General features: G+C 40.3%; 1 protein-coding gene across 1 annotated transcript; it reads right to left on the bottom strand.

Moving 5' to 3' along the window:
* Window positions 1-3,677: 3,677 nt before the first annotated feature.
* On the bottom strand, window positions 3,678-16,024 carry LOC139931312 (NACHT, LRR and PYD domains-containing protein 3-like). The gene is made up of 12 exons (XM_078286627.1): window positions 15,922-16,024; window positions 15,077-15,179; window positions 14,851-14,964; window positions 14,633-14,746; window positions 14,239-14,317; window positions 13,804-14,032; window positions 11,600-13,403; window positions 10,842-11,015; window positions 7,344-7,517; window positions 5,510-5,683; window positions 5,260-5,306; window positions 3,678-4,569 (listed from the first exon to the last, which is right to left on the bottom strand). Exons 2-12 carry the CDS (start codon window positions 15,163-15,165, stop codon window positions 4,031-4,033), a joined length of 3,537 nt encoding a protein of 1,178 aa, XP_078142753.1. The 5' UTR covers window positions 15,166-15,179; window positions 15,922-16,024; the 3' UTR covers window positions 3,678-4,030.
* Window positions 16,025-21,322: the final 5,298 nt, after the last annotated feature.

Raw genomic sequence — 21,322 nt, 5'->3', positions numbered from 1 at the left:
CTTTATATTATGATCTCCTCCTTTTTGTTTTTTCCTCTACTCTTTACTATGCAAACTTTATTTTGTACAACATAAACACAGTATGTCTTCCCTTGTCATCTTCATCCCAGTATTCCTCACATTTTTGACCTGCCACCCTCCACAGCTGTTGAAATCTTCAAATCCAAACTCAAAACCTCTTTATTCTCACAGTCATACGACCAACCAGAGCACCGTCCAGCTGGGGACCGACAGTCTCTTCTTCTACCTTATCTTAGACAGCATTAACAGAGAAACCTGCTGGGACCCAGCAGTGCTGCCTGCTGTCCATCAGTCTGAGTTCAGATCCCTCTCTGCCTCCATAAAGCTCTCACAGAGAAAACAGACTCCTCCCCATCGGGGAATTGAACCCCGGTCTCCCGCGAGGAAGGAAGGTTTTTCCTGCCTAAACCCTCTAAATCCGTTTCCATTCATTCTCTATGGGAGCTCTGAAACTCTACGGATGCGATATATCTTTGGCCACAACGTGGGAGTCTATGGGCTGGTGGCGCTGTTTCCCTGCTGTAGCTTCTCACGTTCGTCTGACACACGAAAGGTCTGCGGTTCGAAACCGGGCGAAACCAACCTTATTCCATCCTGTAGAGCAGCCATTCCCAAACTTGAGAATGCCGCTGCCCAGTTTGAAATCTGAAAATCTTCCGCGGCCCACCCAACCCTTTAATCACAACTCTGATCAACACACGAGACTAAGATGAAGTATTTCCCTATATATTTTTTATTTCATAAACAGAACATGTGAACGTGGGCATATGGCAATGCAGTGCAAATTAATAATCCATCCACATACACGTAACAATTTGTAAAGCAACAAATTATTATATTATTTTATTACCAGAGTAATTATTATTATTATTATTAATTATTATTATATTAAATTAAGTGCAAATAGTGAATTGTTAAGCCCGTATCCTGGCTGTTTGACACTGGATAATAAAACGCTTATACATAAAATTTCACAATATCCAACCCAATATCAACATGAAGAAAAAACAGACTGAATTTTTACCATTTTTACTCTTCCCCCGCCAATGACGAGGTATTCCCTCAATTACAATTCCCCGCCAATGATGAGATATAAGAAACGGATCAAAAATAGGTCAGATAAATAGAATAGAGAGAATAACACGTAATTTAAATCCCATGGCTTTGTTTTATTAGTTCTGATTACTTTTTTTAATGCACACATTTAATCATAAATATTTTATTGTAATTTCAAACTTAATTACAAAAGTGTAAATTACAAACTTTGTATTTATTTATTGTAAATGACCTCTCACGGCCCACCTGCAGTACCTTCACGGCCCACCAGGGAGCCGCGGCCCACACTTTGGGAATCACTGCTGTAGGAGATTTGAATGAACAGGCTGATGAAACTGACTCTCTGAATAAAATCAAAGCAGACACAGTAGAATGTGAAAGACTCTGTCCATACAGACATGAAGAGCAGCGGCCACAACATCCATGATGGATGAGCAGATTCATGTTTGGATGGAAAGATGGAGGCAAGTTGTCTCCTGTTCCAAATCCTCCTTTTCCTCTCCTGTCTGAGCTCTACAACACAACTTTATTTCCACAGCACTTCTCTAAAATCACAGTTTACTAAGTGCTTTTTAAGAAAGTCTAAACACGTGTAGTAAAATATATATTTCCACATTACAGAGGCTTATTGTTTCTCCCCCTGGCCGGTAAAAGTGAGAACAGCGCCACGAGCCCATAGACTCCCATGTTGTGGCCAAAGATATATTGCATTCGTAGAGTTTCAGAACTCCCATAGAGAATGAATGGACATGTAACCTCGTCCCAACCTCTTGCACCTCTCCTCGTTAGTATAGTGGTGAGTATCCCCGCCTGTCAGTGACATTGTGTGTGTGTGTGTGCGTGCGTGTGTGCGTGTGTGTGTGTGTGTGTGTGTGTGTGTGTGTGCGTGCGTGCGTGTTCAAACCGTTCAAACCTGTTTACATACATAACATGACTCACCTGATGTGTATAAAAAACTCTTTTTTTCTTTTTCTTTTCTTCCGCTGCAGAAAGAAAGACAGACAGAGACTTGTAGCTCCACACTGGATCAACTTGTGGTTTTCAGTCTTTGTGTCTCATCTGACCTGATCCTGTCTGTCTCGACTCAGAGAGACTCGTGGAAACAGTTTTCTCTGACCGGACAGACCGAGCGGCCAACTCTCTCTGACAGATTACTGCCATGTCTGACCACTAGGGGGCAGAGCAGAGTTTTCCCACTTCATGTCTGTGTAAACCATGAAAAATCTGTTGTGCTGCTTCTTTACATTGTGTTGACTTTCATATTGTTGTCTTTACTAAGCTGTATTTTCTCAGTTTCCTCTGGTGATTAATGAAGCATCTTTTTATCTTCTAATTCTTCTATTTATCTATCTATAGCAATTTTTGATAACATGAACCTTTGACTAAGTTTGTTGTGTGTGTGTGTGTGTGTGTGTGTGTGTGTGTGTGTGTGTGATAAAACATGTTTGTACCTATGGGACCAGCTGCTGCTCATGGAGCTGAAGACAGTTTCAGCGTTGAGTCCATTAAACACAAATTCACTGCTGATCTGATATGCATCAATGCACATCGGTGCGTCATTTATATCAATGGACTGATCGAGCTGAACTGTCTTTGATGTTGCTGACGAAAATGATAGAATTTGAATCTGGGTGTTTTGGCACTGATGGAAGAACAGAAGAGATTTTTTGGTCTTGATTACCTGTTTCTATTTTTAGTCCAAGCTGCTGATTGTGTTGATGATATTGACATGAATGATATCAGACCTGCGCTCTTTATATACTGTATTTCTAACGGCATCTAGTGTCCATTCATTCTCTATGGGAGTTCTAAAACTGTACGGATGCGATATATTTTTGGCCACAACGTGGGAGTCTATGGGCTGGTGGCGCTGTTCCCTCTTTTACCGGCCAGGGAGAGAAACACTAAGCCTCCGTAATGTGGAAATATGGGAATACTAACTAGCCTGTCATCTTTCAGGAGCCATAAATATATTATTTCATTGCTTCTTTATATATGAATTATAGATACACAGAATGGACTAAAAAATAAATAAATAAAAACAGGATTTGCTTGTAAATGAAGTGGACTCAAAGTCTTCAGTCCACCAAAGTGTCTATACTACTCTTCATCTCTGATTAAAGGGACATTCAACCAGAATGAACGTTTAGGTTGTTATTCTTCAAATTATGAAATATAAAAAAAAATGATGTTATGATTTCTGAAGATCAATCAGAATGCAATCCTCTGACATGACTGATCTTGTGTCAGACTCAATGAGGAACTGTCTGTGCTTTGATTGGTCAGGATTTAAATAGGTTTGGTCCATCAGCTGCTGGTTGGATGTTGGTCGACTGCCTGTTGGAAAACTTTTACACAAAATGTGACTCTGCTCTTTCTTTAAGGTGACTTTGTATTTTGTTTTCTTACATTGTTGTATGATGTCTGTGACTTTTATGTTTGTCATGATGCTGCTTTCTTGACCAGGTCTGCCTTGACAGAAGAGACACAACTTATAAAACAACTGAAAAATATATCTGTTTATTTTAAGGAAACATAAGTACACATTAAAGTCAACAAATTATGTTTAAAACAATGCTTGCTTGAAAAGAAGATCAAACAATGTTCATTTAACTTTATTTCTGGGAAACAATTGTAGAAAACAAGACAGATGGAGTGGTGAGATTAATTAAATACCAAATAAAACAAAAGTCCAAAGGGAAGATATTTTAACCTGTCAATCATCAAAAACAGATTTTCAGATGAACAACAACTTGATTCTTTCCGGTTAAATATCTGATTTATTTCACTTTCCATATAAAATGTACACAAAATACAAACATTAATATTCTGTCTTTGTGTGTGTGTTTGTGTGTGTGTGTGTGTGTGTGTGTGTGTGTGATCCTGTACAGAGTGAACCATCATCTCAGCAGCTGTCTTTGGTCAGCAGTGTGAGTGTTTCTCTCTCCCTCCTCTATCTGACAAGAGACACTGAGGAACCAGACCCAGACCAGAACCCAAACCCAAACCCAGGGTAGAGTGGTTCAGTGAATGTGGAGTGGAAGGTGTGGATGTGGATCAGTGTGTCAGAGGAAACTCTGTAGAAGGACAGAGAGCCAGCAGACCAGTCCAGATACACTGCTACTCTGTTAGAGTCAGAGGAGGAGAGGGAAGGTATGTATGTTCTTCTGTTATTGTGCCAGGCAAGGTAACCAAGATCAGAGCAGAACAGACTCCAGGACTTTCTATTCCCTCCAATCCAGCAGTCAACACTGGTTCCTCTCCTTCTGGTTCCTCTGTAAGTCACTCCTATATGAACCTTTCCTTCCCACTTGACCTCCCAGTAACAGCGACCAGTCAGACCATTTCTACACAGCAGCTGTTTCCAGTAGTCAAATCTCTCTGGGTGATCAGGATATGGCTGCTGCTCTCTCACTGTCACCTTTCTGTTGTCTTCAGACAGGAAGAGGTTTCTGTGTGCTGTGTTTGGGTCCAGAGTGAGTTCACAGGCATCTGATGAGAGAACAAGACTCAATACAGCAGCAGCTTCTCATCTAATACACCTGTTGTGTTTATTATTTGTTGAATTATTAACAGTTTGACAATTAATTTCTCAACACTTTCATGATGACACATTGTGTCGGCCATCCTCTTTATTCACAGTTGGATTTGAATGAATGGACGTCACATACTGCTGTGTAAATGAACTTTCTATCATTAACAGCCATTTATACAAAAACTAAATTAGATTTAGACTTTATATATTTCGTTATAGATATGATGATAATTCTGTGTTACTATTATTTCCAAACTTATTTGGTTGGTGAAATCTATATTCACAAAATTCTTAATGTATGATATTAATTGCCTTAAATTGATGCTCCTCACTCATTCATTCATAATAAACATCATCATGTCATCATGCTTGTTTAATTTACTGGAGAGAAAAAACTGTTTAACTTGAGAGCAAACTATTTGCTTTTGCAGACAGTGCTTCACTGGATTCTTGTATAATTATGTAAATAGTAAAATTAAGATCATGGAGTAAAGAATGTCTTTGTAGTCACACATCAGCTATATGTTTTTTGGGGGTTCAACAGTTAAAAGCAGCTCAGGACATACAGAAGAAACTGCAACTACACCATGTAAATAGCTGAATGTGTGTTGCTGTGTTTTCATGAATCAAACTAAATACACACTTACACTTCCTCACACCTGGTTTCAGCCTCTGCACTCCACCATGGTCCACACTGGGGGAATAAACAAAGTCAGACCAGCAGATTCTCTTTGATGATGGAAACATGGACATTTAATAACCTTCAATATGAAGGATTTTCCATACAGCATCAGTCATATCTCCTGTTAAACATTAATCAATACTCCTCATCTTCTCAGTGTGACAGAGAAAATGTGTGTGACTCTCAGCCTTCTAGCAGACGTTGCCTCTCCATACCTGAGAGAGTCCAGTCTCCAGTGTGGATCCTCCAGTCCAGCAGAGAGCAGCTTCACTCCTGAGGCTCCTGGATGATTGTAGCTCAGGTCCAGCTCTCTCAGATGGGAGGGGTTGGAGCTCAGAGCTGAGGCCAGAGAAGCACAGCCTTCCTCTGTGAGCAGACAGAATGACAGCCTACACACACACACACACACACACACACACACACACACACACACACACACACACACAAACACACACACACACACACACACACACACACACACAGGTAAAATATTTATTTAATTATTTATTTATTCACATAAATACAAGCATACAAAGGACATAAACACTATTAATGCAGTCAGATATTAGGAGTCAGTCAGTTACAGAAGTGCCTAATTGGCAACCACATTGGTGCAGACACACAGGATGAAAACAGTGGCAGGTCGAGGGATAATAGACAGAATCCACTTCATAGGTATAAAAAGCAACGCCTTCTCCATATTGAGCGGCTACCAATAACAGCAGATACTGAACAATACCTCGCTAACTGCTTGGCCCTTCTCTTAGGGAGACCAGCCATCTGAAGCCCCGCCCCTCCAGCTCGTCACATGACCCAGGCTGCCAAATATGAAAACTAAAAATTTGCACTTGTAGCCCAGCTGTGAAATGGTCTGCTCCAGCTGTTGATATTTCAGCATCTTAGTTAGAAAGGCTTCCTCTAGGCTGTAGTCAAAAGTACAGCCGACCTCTAGAATGAACACCTCTCTAAGATTTTCATTGACAACAACAACATCGGGAGTGCTAGCTGTAATATTAGAAAACACTTCTGAATCCTCACTACACAGACTGAACATGCTCGGCTTCACAGCAGAATGATTATAAAGCATTATAGAAGACCTGAAGATAGATGTGATATCTTTTGATATCAGATCCACTATTCTGTGGTGCCTACATATGTAAAGCCCCCCCCCCTCCCCCCTGTATACATGGCAACCATTTAAGATGTGGGACATGGTTTCAGCTATCTGTTCGTGACGATGGTGTTTACAGTGAGGAGCATGACTGTCAGGAAGCCAGATGGAAAGATTAAGCTTACTTGGTAAAAACTGTAATCTTGCTTTTATAGTGAAGATGACGATGCTCTCATCTATAGCTACACTTTAAACACTGTGTGTGAGACAGAGTGATCTGCAGCAGGGAGACATGCTGCTTCCCTTCAAGTTTCAACTCAGTCCAGCGTTGCCGTTGTCTCTGTTGTCGCCCTCAAGAGGCGACCTCGGGCATTTGTTAGTGGAAGTTGATGTTCTGTTCCACCGACCTTCACAGTCGCTCTCACAGAGATACTGGGGTCAGATATAACCTCCTCCGAGACATTCACTGCCTCGAAGTTAGACCCTACCCACTCCAGAGTAACTTTTGCCCAGCCACAGAGGTCTAGATAGAGAGAGGTCTCTAGAACACTACTCTCAAATTAATTGGGATACTGCAGTCTAATGCTAGCAAAAACTGTGACCATCACAAATACAAATAGTTGATCACATGATCTGCTTTGTGGTTTTATTTGGTCCATTCGGAGAGTTCTTGACTGAATTTGTGACAGAATCTTAGAAGTCCTTTCTGATATTTCAGGTTTCAACAACAGAGGAAACGAGGAGAGGAAATAATGAAATCTAATCAGGGAAAGCAGTTCACAGAACGTAGAAACTAAAGCTAAATGTTGGTATCACAACTGGTTTGAGAATCACATGAGCAGAAAAATCCTACACAGGTCAGGTGTTTATTCACTGACATTAACCTGCATGTAAAGCAGGTTAATGGTCATGTGTTGAACATGTTGAGGAATCCTGACCTGAGAGTCTCCAGTCTACAGTGTGGACTCTCCAGTCCAGCAGAGAGCAGCTTCAGTCCTGAATCCTGCAGGTCGTTGTTACTCAGGTCCAGCTCTCTCAGACTAGAGGACTGGGAGCTGAGAACTGAGGCCAGAGCTTCACAGCTTCTCTCTGACAGCTGACAGACACTCAGCCTGAAGAAGAGTTAGTGATGAAGACAAGCAAGAACTTTGAAAATATTTCTTTTTTATCTTCTGTATACTGATTTGGATAAATACATCCACCAAATGGTATATGCTATGTTATGCTTTACAAAAAGCACAAAGAAGAACAGTAAGATATATAAAGCAGATTTAAAGTGTTTTAAAATTCCACAGTCTAGAGGCCCTGATGGCAAAAGTGTTTTCACCTTCAGTCTTGAGTCTAGACTGAAGGAAAGTCAGAAGGATCCAAAGATCTCAGCTTGCTCTCTGGCTCAAAGGGAACTAAGAGCTCTGCAGTGTAACTCATGGACAAAACTAGTCATGCTTAAATGTGATCAGTGAAATCTTAATATTAATTCTGTATCCAAGGGTAACCCAGTGGAGAGATGCTAAACTTGGGGATATATGATCTCTTCTTAACACTAGTTAAAATCATAGCTACTTGATTCTGAAAAAGCTGGAGATGTGACAGTGAATTATGGCTGAGAGGAATAGAGAGAGGTGCAGTAATCACATGAATTTGGATCAGAAAAAACAAGTGCTGGAAAAATCCAACTTTCTATCCAGTGAAATTGAAATTGAAAATGCTGATGTAAAATGGCTCTGAAATCCTCATAACTGGCATAGTCATCCTTAGCAGATTGAAGAATCCTGACATGAGAGACTGTTTTGAGAGAAAGGACCTTAGTTTGGAGAAATGTGTCAAATCAATTAAAAACCAACTGTGAATGGATCTGACCTGAGAGTCTCCAGTCTACAGTGTGGACTCTCCAGTCCAGCAGAGAGCAGCTTCAGTCCTGAATCCTGCAGGTCGTTGTTACTCAGGTCCAGCTCTCTCAGACTAGAGGACTGGGAGCTGAGAACTGAGGCCAGAGCTTCACAGCTTCTCTCTGACAGCCGACAGATACTCAGCCTGAAGAAGATTTAGTGATGAAGACAAACAACTTCAAAAATATTCCTTTTTTCTTTTTTCTTCTGCAGTGGAACTCATGGACAAAACTAGTCATGCTTAAATCTGATCAGTGAAACCTTAAAGCTACACCAGTGCCTGAAATGGGCCGGTACTCACCGGTACTGAGTACCGGCACATCTGATTTTTGTCCACATGAGTACCCTTACTTCTTATTGCGTACCTTCACTTCTGATTTTTGTCCACATGAGTACCCTTACTTCTTATTCCGTACCGCCACTTCCTGCTACGCCGTAGTTGAATGAAGAGAGTATCTCCGTATGAAAAAAGTGCACCATAGATTTGATAGGGCTTCATTTAAGCAGACAGCGTCCTACAGACTGAAGGCAGCTCTGCTCACACACGGTGAATCAGACTGCAGCCGAAAACAAAGCTGCATAGATCAAGTGAAGAGGTGTCACTCTGGACCTAAATTAAATAGGCTCTTGTAATTACGTGTTCTGCAGTATTAAAACCATTCTACTGAAGTTTTGCCCCGCAAAGGCAGATTATAAAGATTATAATGGCTTACATTCTGATGCAGGACTTTGTGGGCAAAACGACAATGGAATGATATTAATTGTGTAGAAAAAATAAATACATTTATATTGTGAGCAGAGTGATGCCTCTTCACTTGATCTGATGGAGCAGAACAGTCAGTGGAGCACAGGGCCGTTAAAGTGTCAATCATGAAGAAATTCATGGTAATCAAACGCCAATATGTCCAATCAGCACTACTGGTCAGGTGCCGATAGAGAGAGAAAAAAAAATAGAAGATGTGCAAGCACAAATGAAAGGTATGTTATTGCGCCAAGGAGGAATAAATGTATGTAAAAAGTTACATAATGCTAGTTTTCTTATATCATGACTGTCAACAACAAAAGGTCAATATTGCTTTGTTGCCACTACCTCCAAAAAGCACAGACAGCTCTGTCCGTCAGTTATATAAAGACAATATTGGCCTCTGTCTATTTGCATCAGTCTTCTGTATGCTTGTAAGTATGTAATCTTTCTCTGATGTAATCTTTCTCTGATGTAATCTTTCTCTGATATTATTACAGCACTAACCCAGCACATTTTTCTGTGTTGATTTTTTTAAAATGGCAAGGTAGGTTAGGACTAGTTGATTTGCAGCTAAACTGACTGCAGTCTTGTTTCATTTTCAGTTGGTTTTATTGTAGCATATATGCAATATTATATTTGTATGTAATGAAATGCATACAAAAATACATTTGAAGTGGGATATATTACCAAGATATGCGTATAAATATAAATATGTCCAAGACACATGCGATGCTCATGTCATGCAACTGCTGAATTAGGGTACTGGCACCTTTTTTGGTCCAATTCAGGCACTGAGCTACACTAAGCAATTTTCTGACCACTAGAGGGAGACAGCAACCTCAACACATTTTGTAAACACACAGCAAAACTGCTGGATGACGGAAGCCCCTAAGGACAAACCGTGCATAAAGGCTAATGGCTCAAATAAACGTACCTACGGAGAAATATCTCCGGTTACCAGTCTCACTTTGCCAGATTTTTCTCCTCCTGAAGGTCACATGTCCCACAATGACAAGTGAAGAGGCAGGTAGCAAGTTTACTACTTGAAAACGTTTACTCGCTCCCTTCATCGATTCGCCATTACCAGAATTATTTTCAGGGAGGGGAGGGGGCAAGCGAGGAGACAAGCTAGTTTTAAAAAAAGGAAAAGCTACAACTCGGGCCGAACATGACAACAAGCCTCAGGAAAGAGGTGAAAACAACAACACAGCTGCTGCTGTGTGATATTTGTTTATATCATTACATCTCACGGAAATCTCCACGTAGCACACATTAGCTTCAGGACTGGTTACAGGGTCGAAAATGGCATAGTCATGCTTTAAATGTGATCAGTGAAATCTTAATATTAATTCTGTATCTAACTGGTAACCAGTGGAGAGATGCTAAACTTGGGGATATATGATCTCTTCTTAGCACTAGTTAAAATCCAAGCTGCTGTAATCAGAACAAGTTGGAGATGTGACAGTGAATTATGATGGAGACAGGAATACAGAGAAGTGCAGTCATCTAAATGACATGATATCAGAGCAGTGACAATCTTCTCTAAATCCTTCATGTTCATGGATGTGTATATGAATTTGGATCAGAAAAAAACAAGTGCTGGAAAAATCCAAAACTTTCTATCCAGTGAAATTGAAATTGAAAATGCCAATACAAAATATCTCTGAAATCCTGATGTATAACTGGCATGGTCACACTTTGCAGATGAAGAATCCTGACATGAGAGAAACTGTTTTGAGAGAAAGGACCTTAGTTTGGAGAAATGTGTCAAGTCAATTTAATAAACTGTGAATGGATCTGACCTGAGAGTCTCCAGTCTACAGTGTGGACTCTCCAGTCCAGCAGAGAGCAGCTTCAGTCCTGAATCCTGCAGGCCGTTGTTACTCAGGTCCAGCTCTCTCAGACTAGAGGACTGGGAGCTGAGAACTGAGGCCAGAGCTTCACAGCTTCTCTCTGACAGCTGACAGCCACTCAGCCTGAAGAAGAGTTAGTGATGAAGACAAACAAGAACTTTGAAAAAAGCAAAAAAACAATATATATATATATGTATATATATATATAAAGTCCAATTCCAAAATCACATAAAGATGACTCCAGAGTTCCACTTAATTATAGAGGTATTAGTTTGATTAGCACTGTTTATAAAACATAGCATTCCTCCATACTCAATGAGAGACTTTAATGGTCTTCTTAGAAAAGAGACATCTGCTGGCAGAAGAGCAGAATGGCTTCCGTAAGGCCAGGGCTTGTATTGACCACATTTATTCCATAAAGAAATAGACTACAGAACAATAAAACTACTTTCTAGTTTTAGAAATGTAGTACCCACCCAGGGCCTCCAGCCTTGCCCTATATGGTGATTTTTTGTTTGCAAATCACTGTGTTATATAATCTCATGTGGGATGGGCCATTAATTTCGCATGACACGAATTTTTTTTTTAATTAATTCATTCATTCATATAATAACTATAATAATCATATATAATAATAAACAATATATATATATATGTAGAAAAGATCATATTATGTATTTAATATATCCAGTTTTCTATGCACTTACACAGATTTATTGGAGGCTTTGACCACTGGCAGCAGCCTCAGAAGAGCCTCCTCTGAAGCAGAGTATTTCTTCAGGTCAAACACGTCCAGCTCTTCTTCTGATGACAGTAAGATGAAGACCAGAGCCGACCACTGAGCAGGGGAGAGTCTGGCTCTGGAGAGACTTCCTGATCTCAGGTACTGTTGGATCTCCTCCACTAGAGAACGGTCATTCAGCTCATTCAGACAGTGGAACAGATTGATGCTTCTCTCTGGAGAGGGATTCTTCTTGATCTTCTTCTTGATGTACTGGACTGTTTTCTGATTGGTCTGTGACCTACTTCCTGTCTGTACCAGCAGGCCTTGTAGGAGAGTCTGATTGGTCTGCAGTGAAAGACCCAGGAGGAAGCGGAGGAACAAGTCCAGGTGTCCATGTGGACTCTGTAAGGCCGCGTCCACAGCACTCTGGTAGAGGAGATTTAGTTTAGACTTGTCTGTTAACAGTGCAGACCGCCAGGATGTTGATTGTGGTTCTGACAGCAGATTGACACCAGAGTTGATGAATGAGACGATGACATGAACAGCAGCCAGAAACTCCTGAATGCTCAGATGGACAAAGCAGAAGACCTGGTCCTGGTTCAGCCCACGCTCCTCTTTAAAGATCTGTGTGAACACTCCTGAGTACACTGAGGCTGCTCTGATATCAATGCCACACTCTGTCAGGTCGGCTTCATAGAAGATCAGGTTGCCTTTCTCCAGCTGCTCAAAAGCCAGTTTTCCCAGAGAGAGAATCATCTCCCTGCTCTCTGTAGTCCAGAGTGGATCTGTCTCAGCTCTCCCATGATACTTGACGCTCCCCCGTTTGGACTGAACCACCAGGAAGTGGATGTACATCTCAGTCAGGGTCTTGGGCAGGTCTCCTCTCTCACTGGTTTTCAACACATGGTCCAGAACTGTAGCAGTGATCCAGCAGAAGACTGGGATGTGGCACATGATGTGGAGGCTTCGTGAAGTCTTGATGTGGGAGATGATTCTGCTGGCCTGCTCCTCATCTCTGAATCTCTTCCTGAAGTACTCCTCCTTCTGTGGGTCAGTGAAGCCTCTCACCTCTGTCACCGTGTCAACACACTCAGGAGGGATCTGATTGGCCGCTGCAGGTCGTGTGGTTATCCAGAGGCGAGCAGAGGGAAGCACTTTCCCCTTGATGAGGTTTGTCAGCAGCACATCCACTGAGGTCGACTCTGTAACATCAGTCAGGATCTCGTTGTTCTGGAAGTCTAGAGGAAGTCGACACTCATCCAGACCGTCAAAGATGAACACAACCTGGAACTTGTCAAACCTGCAGATTCCTGCTTCTTTGGTCTCATTAAAGAAGTGATGAAGAAGTTCCACCAAGCTGTACTTTTTCCCTTTCAGCAGATTCAGCTCTCTGAAAGTGAATGGAAATGTGAACTGTATATCCTGGTTGGCTTTGTCTTCAGACCAGTCCAGAGTGAACTTCTGTGTTAAGACTGTTTTCCCAATGCCAGCCACTCCCTTTGTCATCAATGTTCTGGTTGGTTTATCTCTTCCAGGTAAGGGTTTAAAGATGTCTTCACATTTGATTGTTGTTTCTGGTCTCACTGGTTTCCTGGATGCTGCTTCAATCTGTCTGACCTCATGTTCATCATTGACCTCTCCACTCTCTCCCTCTGTGATGTGGAGCTCTGTGTAGATCTGATTCAGAAGTGTTGGGTTTCCTGCTTTAGCAATCCCCTCAAACAAACACTGAAACTTCTCCTTCAGATTAGACTTGTGTTTATGTTGGCAGATGGCAGCAAGAGTTTCTGAAAGGAAAAACAACAAATAATATCAATAAATGGATGTTATATTTAATGTGAGAAATGTGAATATTTTCCTGATAAATTTGTTGATTTCACAACTCCATGGCATTGATTTAGGTCATTACTGATTGGTGGAAAAACGGATCCTGACTGTGTGTGCAGCTAAATGTGAAAGGCAACTTTTGGTGTTGTTTTTTTTTTAACGTGTTCAGTATTTTACACAGACATTAACAAATCAATAATTTAACCAGATGGGGATTGTGCTCATGTACCTTCCAATCTGTTATTGAAAATGTGTAGTTTTAGAAATGTCTGTATTTACAGCAGAGGTTAGAAATTCAAACATTTCCATCTTCCACCATCTCCCCTCTCCATCATGTTAAACCTGTTAAAAGCCTCTTACTGCTCTGCAGAGAGTCAGCCAGCTCCTCCTGCTTCATTCTCCTCAGGAACTGCAGTGTGATCTTCAGAAAAGCCTCTCTGCTGCTCCTCCTCTGCTCTTCCTCCTCACCGTCCACCACCTCCTCATCCTTCATCTGCCTCTCTGAGCATTCTGGGTAATCTGGACTAAGAACCCTCTGGAACCTTTTCAGCTCGTTCTTCACAAAAGTGACTATCTTCTCCTCAAGCAGCTGGAACAGAATATAATATACAAATTAAACTTCCATACTAAAATCTGGACACAAAATCAAACACAAAACACAAAATCAAATCCATCTTGCAGAGACTGAAAGCCCACTGATCTAAAGAGTGCAGCATGGAGACTATAATGACCAGAATGGTTGTTTTGCATTTCACTTGATGGTGAAGTACAAGGTGCTGATGTACATTTACACACCATAAATATGGAGTCCAGGTCTGTTTGATGCTCCTGGGCAGACTGACCACTGGGAACCTCTGACCTCTCCTGGTGGACTCTGTGGAGAAGACATGATGTATTAGGTCATATAATGTCACACACACACACACACGCACACACACACACACACACACACACACACACACACACACACACACACACATACACACACACACACACACACACACACAGGTGGTTAAAGGTTTTGTGGTCTCTCATGATGAACTCTGCTCCGATTATTGGATGTTGTTTTCAAAAAGGAAATTCAATACACAGAGTATGAAGGTATGAAGGTGATCAATTCTATATCTGATGACTGTGAATCTGACAACAGCAAACACATCTGCTGTTATCATCAGTTTTAATTAAATACCTTTGATCAATAGAGTGGTGTCCATCTTTGAAATCAATAGGTTCCATCATAGACCGGTCGCTCTTCATGGACACACAGCTGGGTTCAGGGGAGTCTGGTCTCTCCTGCTGGATCCTGACAGAAACATATTATGAATATAGTGAAGGTATCTGTGTCTTTATGAAGAAGACAATTCTACTTTTTATTAATCCTAAAATACACAGAAAATAATTACTTACTTATTTTCAGAAGGATATTCATCTTTAAATGTTAAAGGTAGCTCCATAGACCGGTCACTCTTCATGGACACACAGCTGGGTTCAGGGGAGTCTGGTCTCTCCTGCTGGACTGGGCTTCAACACAACAGAGACAGAGCTTTTACTCTGAATAATGATGCTGTAATGATTTGACTGCTGAGCTCTGAGATGGAGAACAGTCATGGACAGTTAGAGATCCTCATCTTACCTCTTAGCTTTGGTCCGGCTGTCATGTTCCCCAGACAGAGTGGTTTTAGAGGGAGGGAGCCCCTCCTCTCTCTCCTCAGACTGACTCATAGTAGAGCGAACACCTTTACACAAACACACTGGGCTGATTCATGACAACAAGGTTTCCATCACAGGATATATTATTTCAAAGGCTGATTCTTCCGGTCAGCACCATGCCACATATACAGAGTGTAGTAATACTCAGACCAGCTGCCCTTTACATCAAATACACTGACCAGGTTAATCTAGAAAGGATTTTTAAGCCTCTGGGACAGTTGAATCAAAGGAAGTGTATTTTAGTATCTGGCAAGGTGTCAGTGTTTTGCTCATTTGGTGTATCAACAGTGGAAGAAATGAGATGCACTTCAGTCAAGCTGATCCAACCTGTCAGACTAGTTCTGAGACTTCCTGCATCTTTCACCAATGAAATGAGTTGAGATTACAATAAAAAGTTGGTCATTGTAAAGAAATGGATCTAAATTGAGTCTAAATGTGCGCATCATGTCATGTCTGTCATTTGGCGATACACAGACCAGTAAACAGCAGCATTATACTCAATCTGACAGAGACAACTGCTGTGGAAACTAAAGTGAAACTTAAAATTCTACAATTTGCTCCAAACTCGAATGTGTTTAACAGTATTTATAAAAAGTAACTTGACAGTTTTTAGTTGGACATTTATAAAACTGCTCAACACTCACAAGCACAGAGTGCAGTGTAAAGACTAACATCCACCCCCCCACCCCTCCACACACACACACACACACAAAACAATCACGGCAACAAGTAAATTATGAGCCTGTGGATAAACTGTAGGGTCTTTACCTGGTGAACTCACATCCAGATCAAATCAAAGAGACTTTCTAGCTTCATCTGTAGAGGAAACACTGAGAGAGAAGACGCTGCTTTTTCTCCTTCGTCAGTTCTGCTTGTGAACATTTGACCTGAGGGTTGGTCACATGCTCATAACTTCAGTATCAAGTATCAGTATGACATCAAACCTTTCATGAAAATATTAACAATAATGATTTTAATAATAATAACACACACAGTGAACCGACTCCTGACTAACATGGAAGCATTATATTATTATTTAAAAAAAACCTTTCCTGCACAAAAATCCTGTTTTCTCTAAGAAGTTAAACAAACTTCTGCCTCCACTGTTACCCATAAAAGTCAGTAAACTCTTTAACGTTATTTCCTGAACTCCAGCTTGTCTCAGCTCTGTTAACATTAGATCTCTTCCTCTATGGTCCATTCTGTATCTGAATAAAACATTTAGGCTGCACTGACTCCTCTGGAGAAAACTAACATTAATCTTGATATTATGATCTCCTCCGTTTTGTTTTTTCCTCTACTCTTTACTGTGGCAACTTTATTTTCTATAGCGTACACACAGTATGTCTTCCCTTGTCATCTCCATCCCAGTATTCCTCAGATTTCTGACCTGCCACCCTCCACAGCTGTAGAAATCTTCAAATCCAAACTCAAAACCTCTTTATTCTCACAGTCATACGACCAACCAGAGCACCGTCCACTTGGGTTGGTAAGGGGGTGCAGCAATCCAAATGCAACTACACAGACAGAGCAGATATTTTACTTAGTCTTTAATTAAATATTAGATTGAAAAGACTGAGAGATTGACAATTAAATATTCGATTTTTACTAAATTTTGGCTTTTTAAAGGGGTGAAAAGTGGAGGGGCATCTTTGCCCCTCCTAATTTCCAAGTGGAGGGGCATCTGCCTAACTTGCCTAATGGTGTAGGCGCCAGTGTATATATATATAGTATTTTCATCTCCTTCTTATATATTTTACTACACTTGTTTAGGCCTTTTTAAAAAGCACTTAGTAAACTGTGATTTTAGAGAAGTGCTGTGGAAATAAAGTTGTGTTGTAGAGATCAGACAGGACAGGAAAAGGAGGATTTGGAACAGGAGACAACTTGCCTCCATCTTTCCATCCAAACATGAATCTCTTCATCCATCATGGATGTTGTGGCCGCTGCTCTTCATGTCTGTATGGACAGAGTCTTTCACATTCTACTGTGTCTGCTTTGATTTTATTCAGAGAGTCAGTTTCTTCAGCCTGTTCATTCAAATCTCCTACAGGATGGAATAAGGTTGGTTTCGCCCGGTTTCGAACTGCAGACCTTTCTTGTGTCAGACGAACGTGAGAAGCTACAGCAGGGAAACAGCGCCACCAGAAGAAAGAAAAGCCAGCACTCATAATGTCCTTTTGTCATATATTTGAATGGGCAGCTATAGAGCACAAACGACGGACGCGTTTCAGCAATAAGCCATCATCAGCGTTATGTTGCTCAAAGCGGAAGTGACACTTAAATACATACATGCATACAGTTCAATTAATTATACAATCAATATGAAAAATACATGATCAAAAAGTCACTATCAAAGATAAATCAACGTACCAGCTTCCCCCACTCAGTACGGATTACTACCGGGAATACACAATCCACGGCATAGACATAACACTTAGGAAAAAATGAATATCAAGAAAAATATAATATAAGAATAGAAGAATAAAAAATATACAGCTAAATGTCTTTGCACATATATCTCACAAATTGTTATCATTTCACAAAACAGATCCTCTACACAGAAAATGGAAATGAAGGGAGGCTAAATATTCCCTTGTACAGGCAAAAGATATAAACTTTAAGAAACTAAACAACTGCACATACAATTGGCCAATAGAACATGCAGTCAGCTGCAGCAGGCCAATACACCCAAACAGCCTGGGCTCTCCTTAAAGTTGGGAGTAGAGCCACTAATTAATAGCCACCCACCGTGTTTCCAAATACATATGAGCCCGACAACAAAGTAGAAGGACTGGAATGAGTGCAGCACATATCAATACACCAACAAGAAAAAACTTTAAATATGTATTTTAAAAAATGCATATCTATTTCACAAATACAAGTTCAGACAATTTCAGAGAAAACACCCTAATAATAATTCTTCGTTCAGACCTTTTGGGTGTTCAGTTTGTAGAGTATGTATCCAAAACGCCTCTCTCTGCAAAAGTGTCTTATCCCTATCACCCCCTCTTTTCAAAGGTCTGACTTCTTCTATACCTTGGAAACAGCGCCACCAGCCCATAGACTCCCACGTTGTGGCCAAAGATATATCGCATCAGCAGATTACTGCCATGTCTGACCACTAGGGGGCAGAGCAGAGTTTTCCCACTTCATGTCTGTGTAAACCATGAAAAATCTGTTGTGCTGCTTCTTTACATTGTGTTGACTTCCATATTTCTGTCTTTATTAAGCTGTATTTTCTCAGTTTCCTCTGGTGATTAATGAAGCATCTTTTTATCTTCTAATTCTTCTATTTAGCAGTTTTTTAATACATGAACTTTAGACTAAGTTTGGTGTGTGTGTGTGTGTGTGTGTGTGTGTGTGTGTGTGTGTGTGTGTGATAAAACATGTTTGTACCTATGGGACCAGCCGCTGCTCATGGAGCTGAAGACAGTTTCAGTGTTGAGTCCATTAAACACAAATTCACTGCTGATGGTCTGATATGCATCAATGCACATCGGTGCGTCATTTATATCAATGGACTGATCGAGCTGAACTGTCTTTGATGTTGCTGACGAAAATGATAGAATTTGAATCTGGGTGTTTTGGCACTGATGGAAGAACAGAAGAGATTTTTTGGTCTTGATTACCTGTTTCTATTTTTAGTCCAAGCTGCTGATTGTGTTGATGATATTGACATGAATGATATCAGACCTGCGCTCTTTATATACTGTATTTCTAACGGCATCTAGTCAGGGGCGGAAATTACGGGGGGGGCAGGGGGGTCCGGACCCCCCCTTCCTGGGACTAACAGAGAGTTGTCCCCCTCAATATATCATTGTAAACATAACTATATAATTTTAAATAATATAATAATATGCATTGAAAGCACTTGTGCTAATTATAGACGCAAAACAATGCGTTTTTAAGTTTCGAAAGATTGCGTCCCCCCCTCATACGCCTCACAGTGGTTTGGTCCACTGCCTACCTGCCTCCCCGAACCCCCACACACACACATTAGCCCTCGGTACGAGTGTTTGCGGAGGATCTCTGGAAGTGTGTCAGTGGTGGCAGACCTCCAGTAAGAAGCTACTTTGCAAAGGTTAACTTAAAACAAAGGATGTGTCAGACATTTTTCTTTACTTCTACCACTCAATAGAATAAAACACATTCACAGTTGTAACCAGACTACATTTTGTTCCGTTACCTCGCGGTTGGATCTCGTGCGTCAGCGTGTTGGTACGGAGCCGCGTCTCCTAATGCATGTGTGTGTATGGAGGCAGGAGGTCTGTCCACAATTAAAATCATCATAACTCACTGAATTTTCGACCGATTTTCAAGCGGTTTGGTTTGTTACAAATGCCAGACATGTATTTATGATACAGGATACTTGGTTAAATTAAAATGCGGGTTTTCATACCAAAATACTTTATCTTTTGTAGATGGTAACAGTAATATTTCTATAATATAATATTTAAGATTAACTTACCCTATGTAATTAGGTTCTAAGTATATTATTTTTTTCTTACTGCATGTAAAATGGCTGCCACTATGTTATTTTGTTCATAATTTTGGAAATAAATGAAGACTTAATTAATAAAAACGACATGATTACAACAAACATTATGTTAAAATATAAGTAAGTTTCTGGCAGGCTTCATAGCGTTCTGGACTTTTACACATTGACAGCAAAACATTAGAGATCTGCTTTTTCGGGAAAACTAAATCTAATTAGGCATATATTAGCTTTAGTTCAGTTAATGGGTGTTGCATCTCACCTACTACTGTAAATAACCTGCATGCTGTGTGTGTGTGTGGGGTGTGTGTGTGTGTGTGTGTGTGTGTGTGTGTGTGTCTATTTGTCAGCCAGTCAGTTAAAATGGCAGAGAAAAAAAAAACAGACATCCGATCATTTTTCAGTGCACCGAAACGCCAAGTAGAAAGGCCCCAGTAATATCAAAGGCAATTTGATAAAATCTTCATAAGAAAGGAATGAAGTGCTTATGGAAATGTTTCATAATGGACCTCTATATACATTTAATACAACAGTACTTTTGGCGGCACCTTTGGTGTCCCCTTCAGGAATTGCTCTTGAGAAATTTTTCTGTTTATTGTCCCCCCCAACAGTGAAATGAAATATCCGCCCTTGCATCTAGTGTCCATTCATTCTCTATGGGAGTTCTAAAACTGTACGGATGCGATATATTTTTGGCCACAACGTGGGAGTCTATGGGCTGGTGGCGCTGTTCCCTCTTTTACCGGCCAGGGAGAGAAACACTAAGCCTCTGTAATGTGGAAATATGGGAATACTAACTAGCCTGTCATCTTTCAGGAGCCATAAATATATTATTTCATTGCTTCTTTATATATGAATTATAGATACACAGAATGGACTAAAAAAATAAAGAAATAAAAACAGGATTTGCTTGTAAATGTGGACTCAAAGTCTTCGGTCCACCAAAGTGTCTATACTTCTCTTCACCACTGATTAAAGGGACATTCAACCAGAATGAACGTTTAGGTTGTTATTCTTCAAATTATGAAATATAAAAAAAAACGATGTTATGATTTCTGAAGATCAATCAGAATGCAATCCTCTGACATGACTGATCTTGTGTCAGACTCAATGAGGAGCTGTCTTTGCTTTGATTGGTCAGGATTTAAATAGGTTTGGTCCATCAGCTGCTGGTTGGATGTTGGTCGACTGCCTGTTGGAAAACTTTTACACAAAATGTGACTCTGCTCTTTCTTTAAGGTGACTTTGTATTTTGTTTTCTTACATTGTTGTATGATGTTTGTCTGTGACTTTTATGTTTGTCATGATGCTGCTTTCTTGACCAGGTCTGCCTTGACAGAAGAGACACAACTTATAAAACAACTTAAAAATATATCTGTTTATTTTAAGGAAACATAAGTACACATTAAAGTCAACAAACTATGTTTAAAAAGATGCTTGCTTGAAAAGAAGATCAAACAATGTTCATTTAACTTTATTTCTGGGAAACAATTATAGAAAACAAGATAGATGTTTAACTCGTAGTGGTGAGATTAATTAAATTAAAGTCAAAAGGGAAGATATTTTAACATGTCAATCATCCAAAGCAGACTCTCAGATGAACAACTTGATTCTTTCTGGTTAAATATCTGATTTATTTCACTTTCCATATAAAATGTCCATGTTCCTGTA

The sequence above is a fragment of the Centroberyx gerrardi genome, chromosome 11 (assembly GCF_048128805.1).
Source record: "Centroberyx gerrardi isolate f3 chromosome 11, fCenGer3.hap1.cur.20231027, whole genome shotgun sequence".
In the NCBI taxonomy this organism is placed as follows: domain Eukaryota; kingdom Metazoa; phylum Chordata; class Actinopteri; order Beryciformes; family Berycidae; genus Centroberyx; species Centroberyx gerrardi.
Note: the sequence above shows the minus strand (reverse complement) of the source record. Positions and strands in the feature narration are given on the sequence as shown.

What these genes read in the sequence shown, in the direction of transcription:
- LOC139931312 (XM_078286627.1), bottom strand. Translation starts at nt 15,165, where the DNA reads ATGAGTCAGTCTGAGGAGAGAGAGGAGGGGCTCCCTCCCTCTAAAACC. An exon ending in GGCTGACTCTCTGCAGAGCA is followed by an intron (nt 13,404 to 13,803) that starts GTAAGAGGCTTT and finishes TTTTCCTTTCAG; the next exon opens with AAACTCTTGCTGCCATCTGC. An exon ending in AAAGCCTCCAATAAATCTGT is followed by an intron (nt 11,016 to 11,599) that starts GTAAGTGCATAG and finishes ACTCTTCTTCAG; the next exon opens with GCTGAGTGGCTGTCAGCTGT.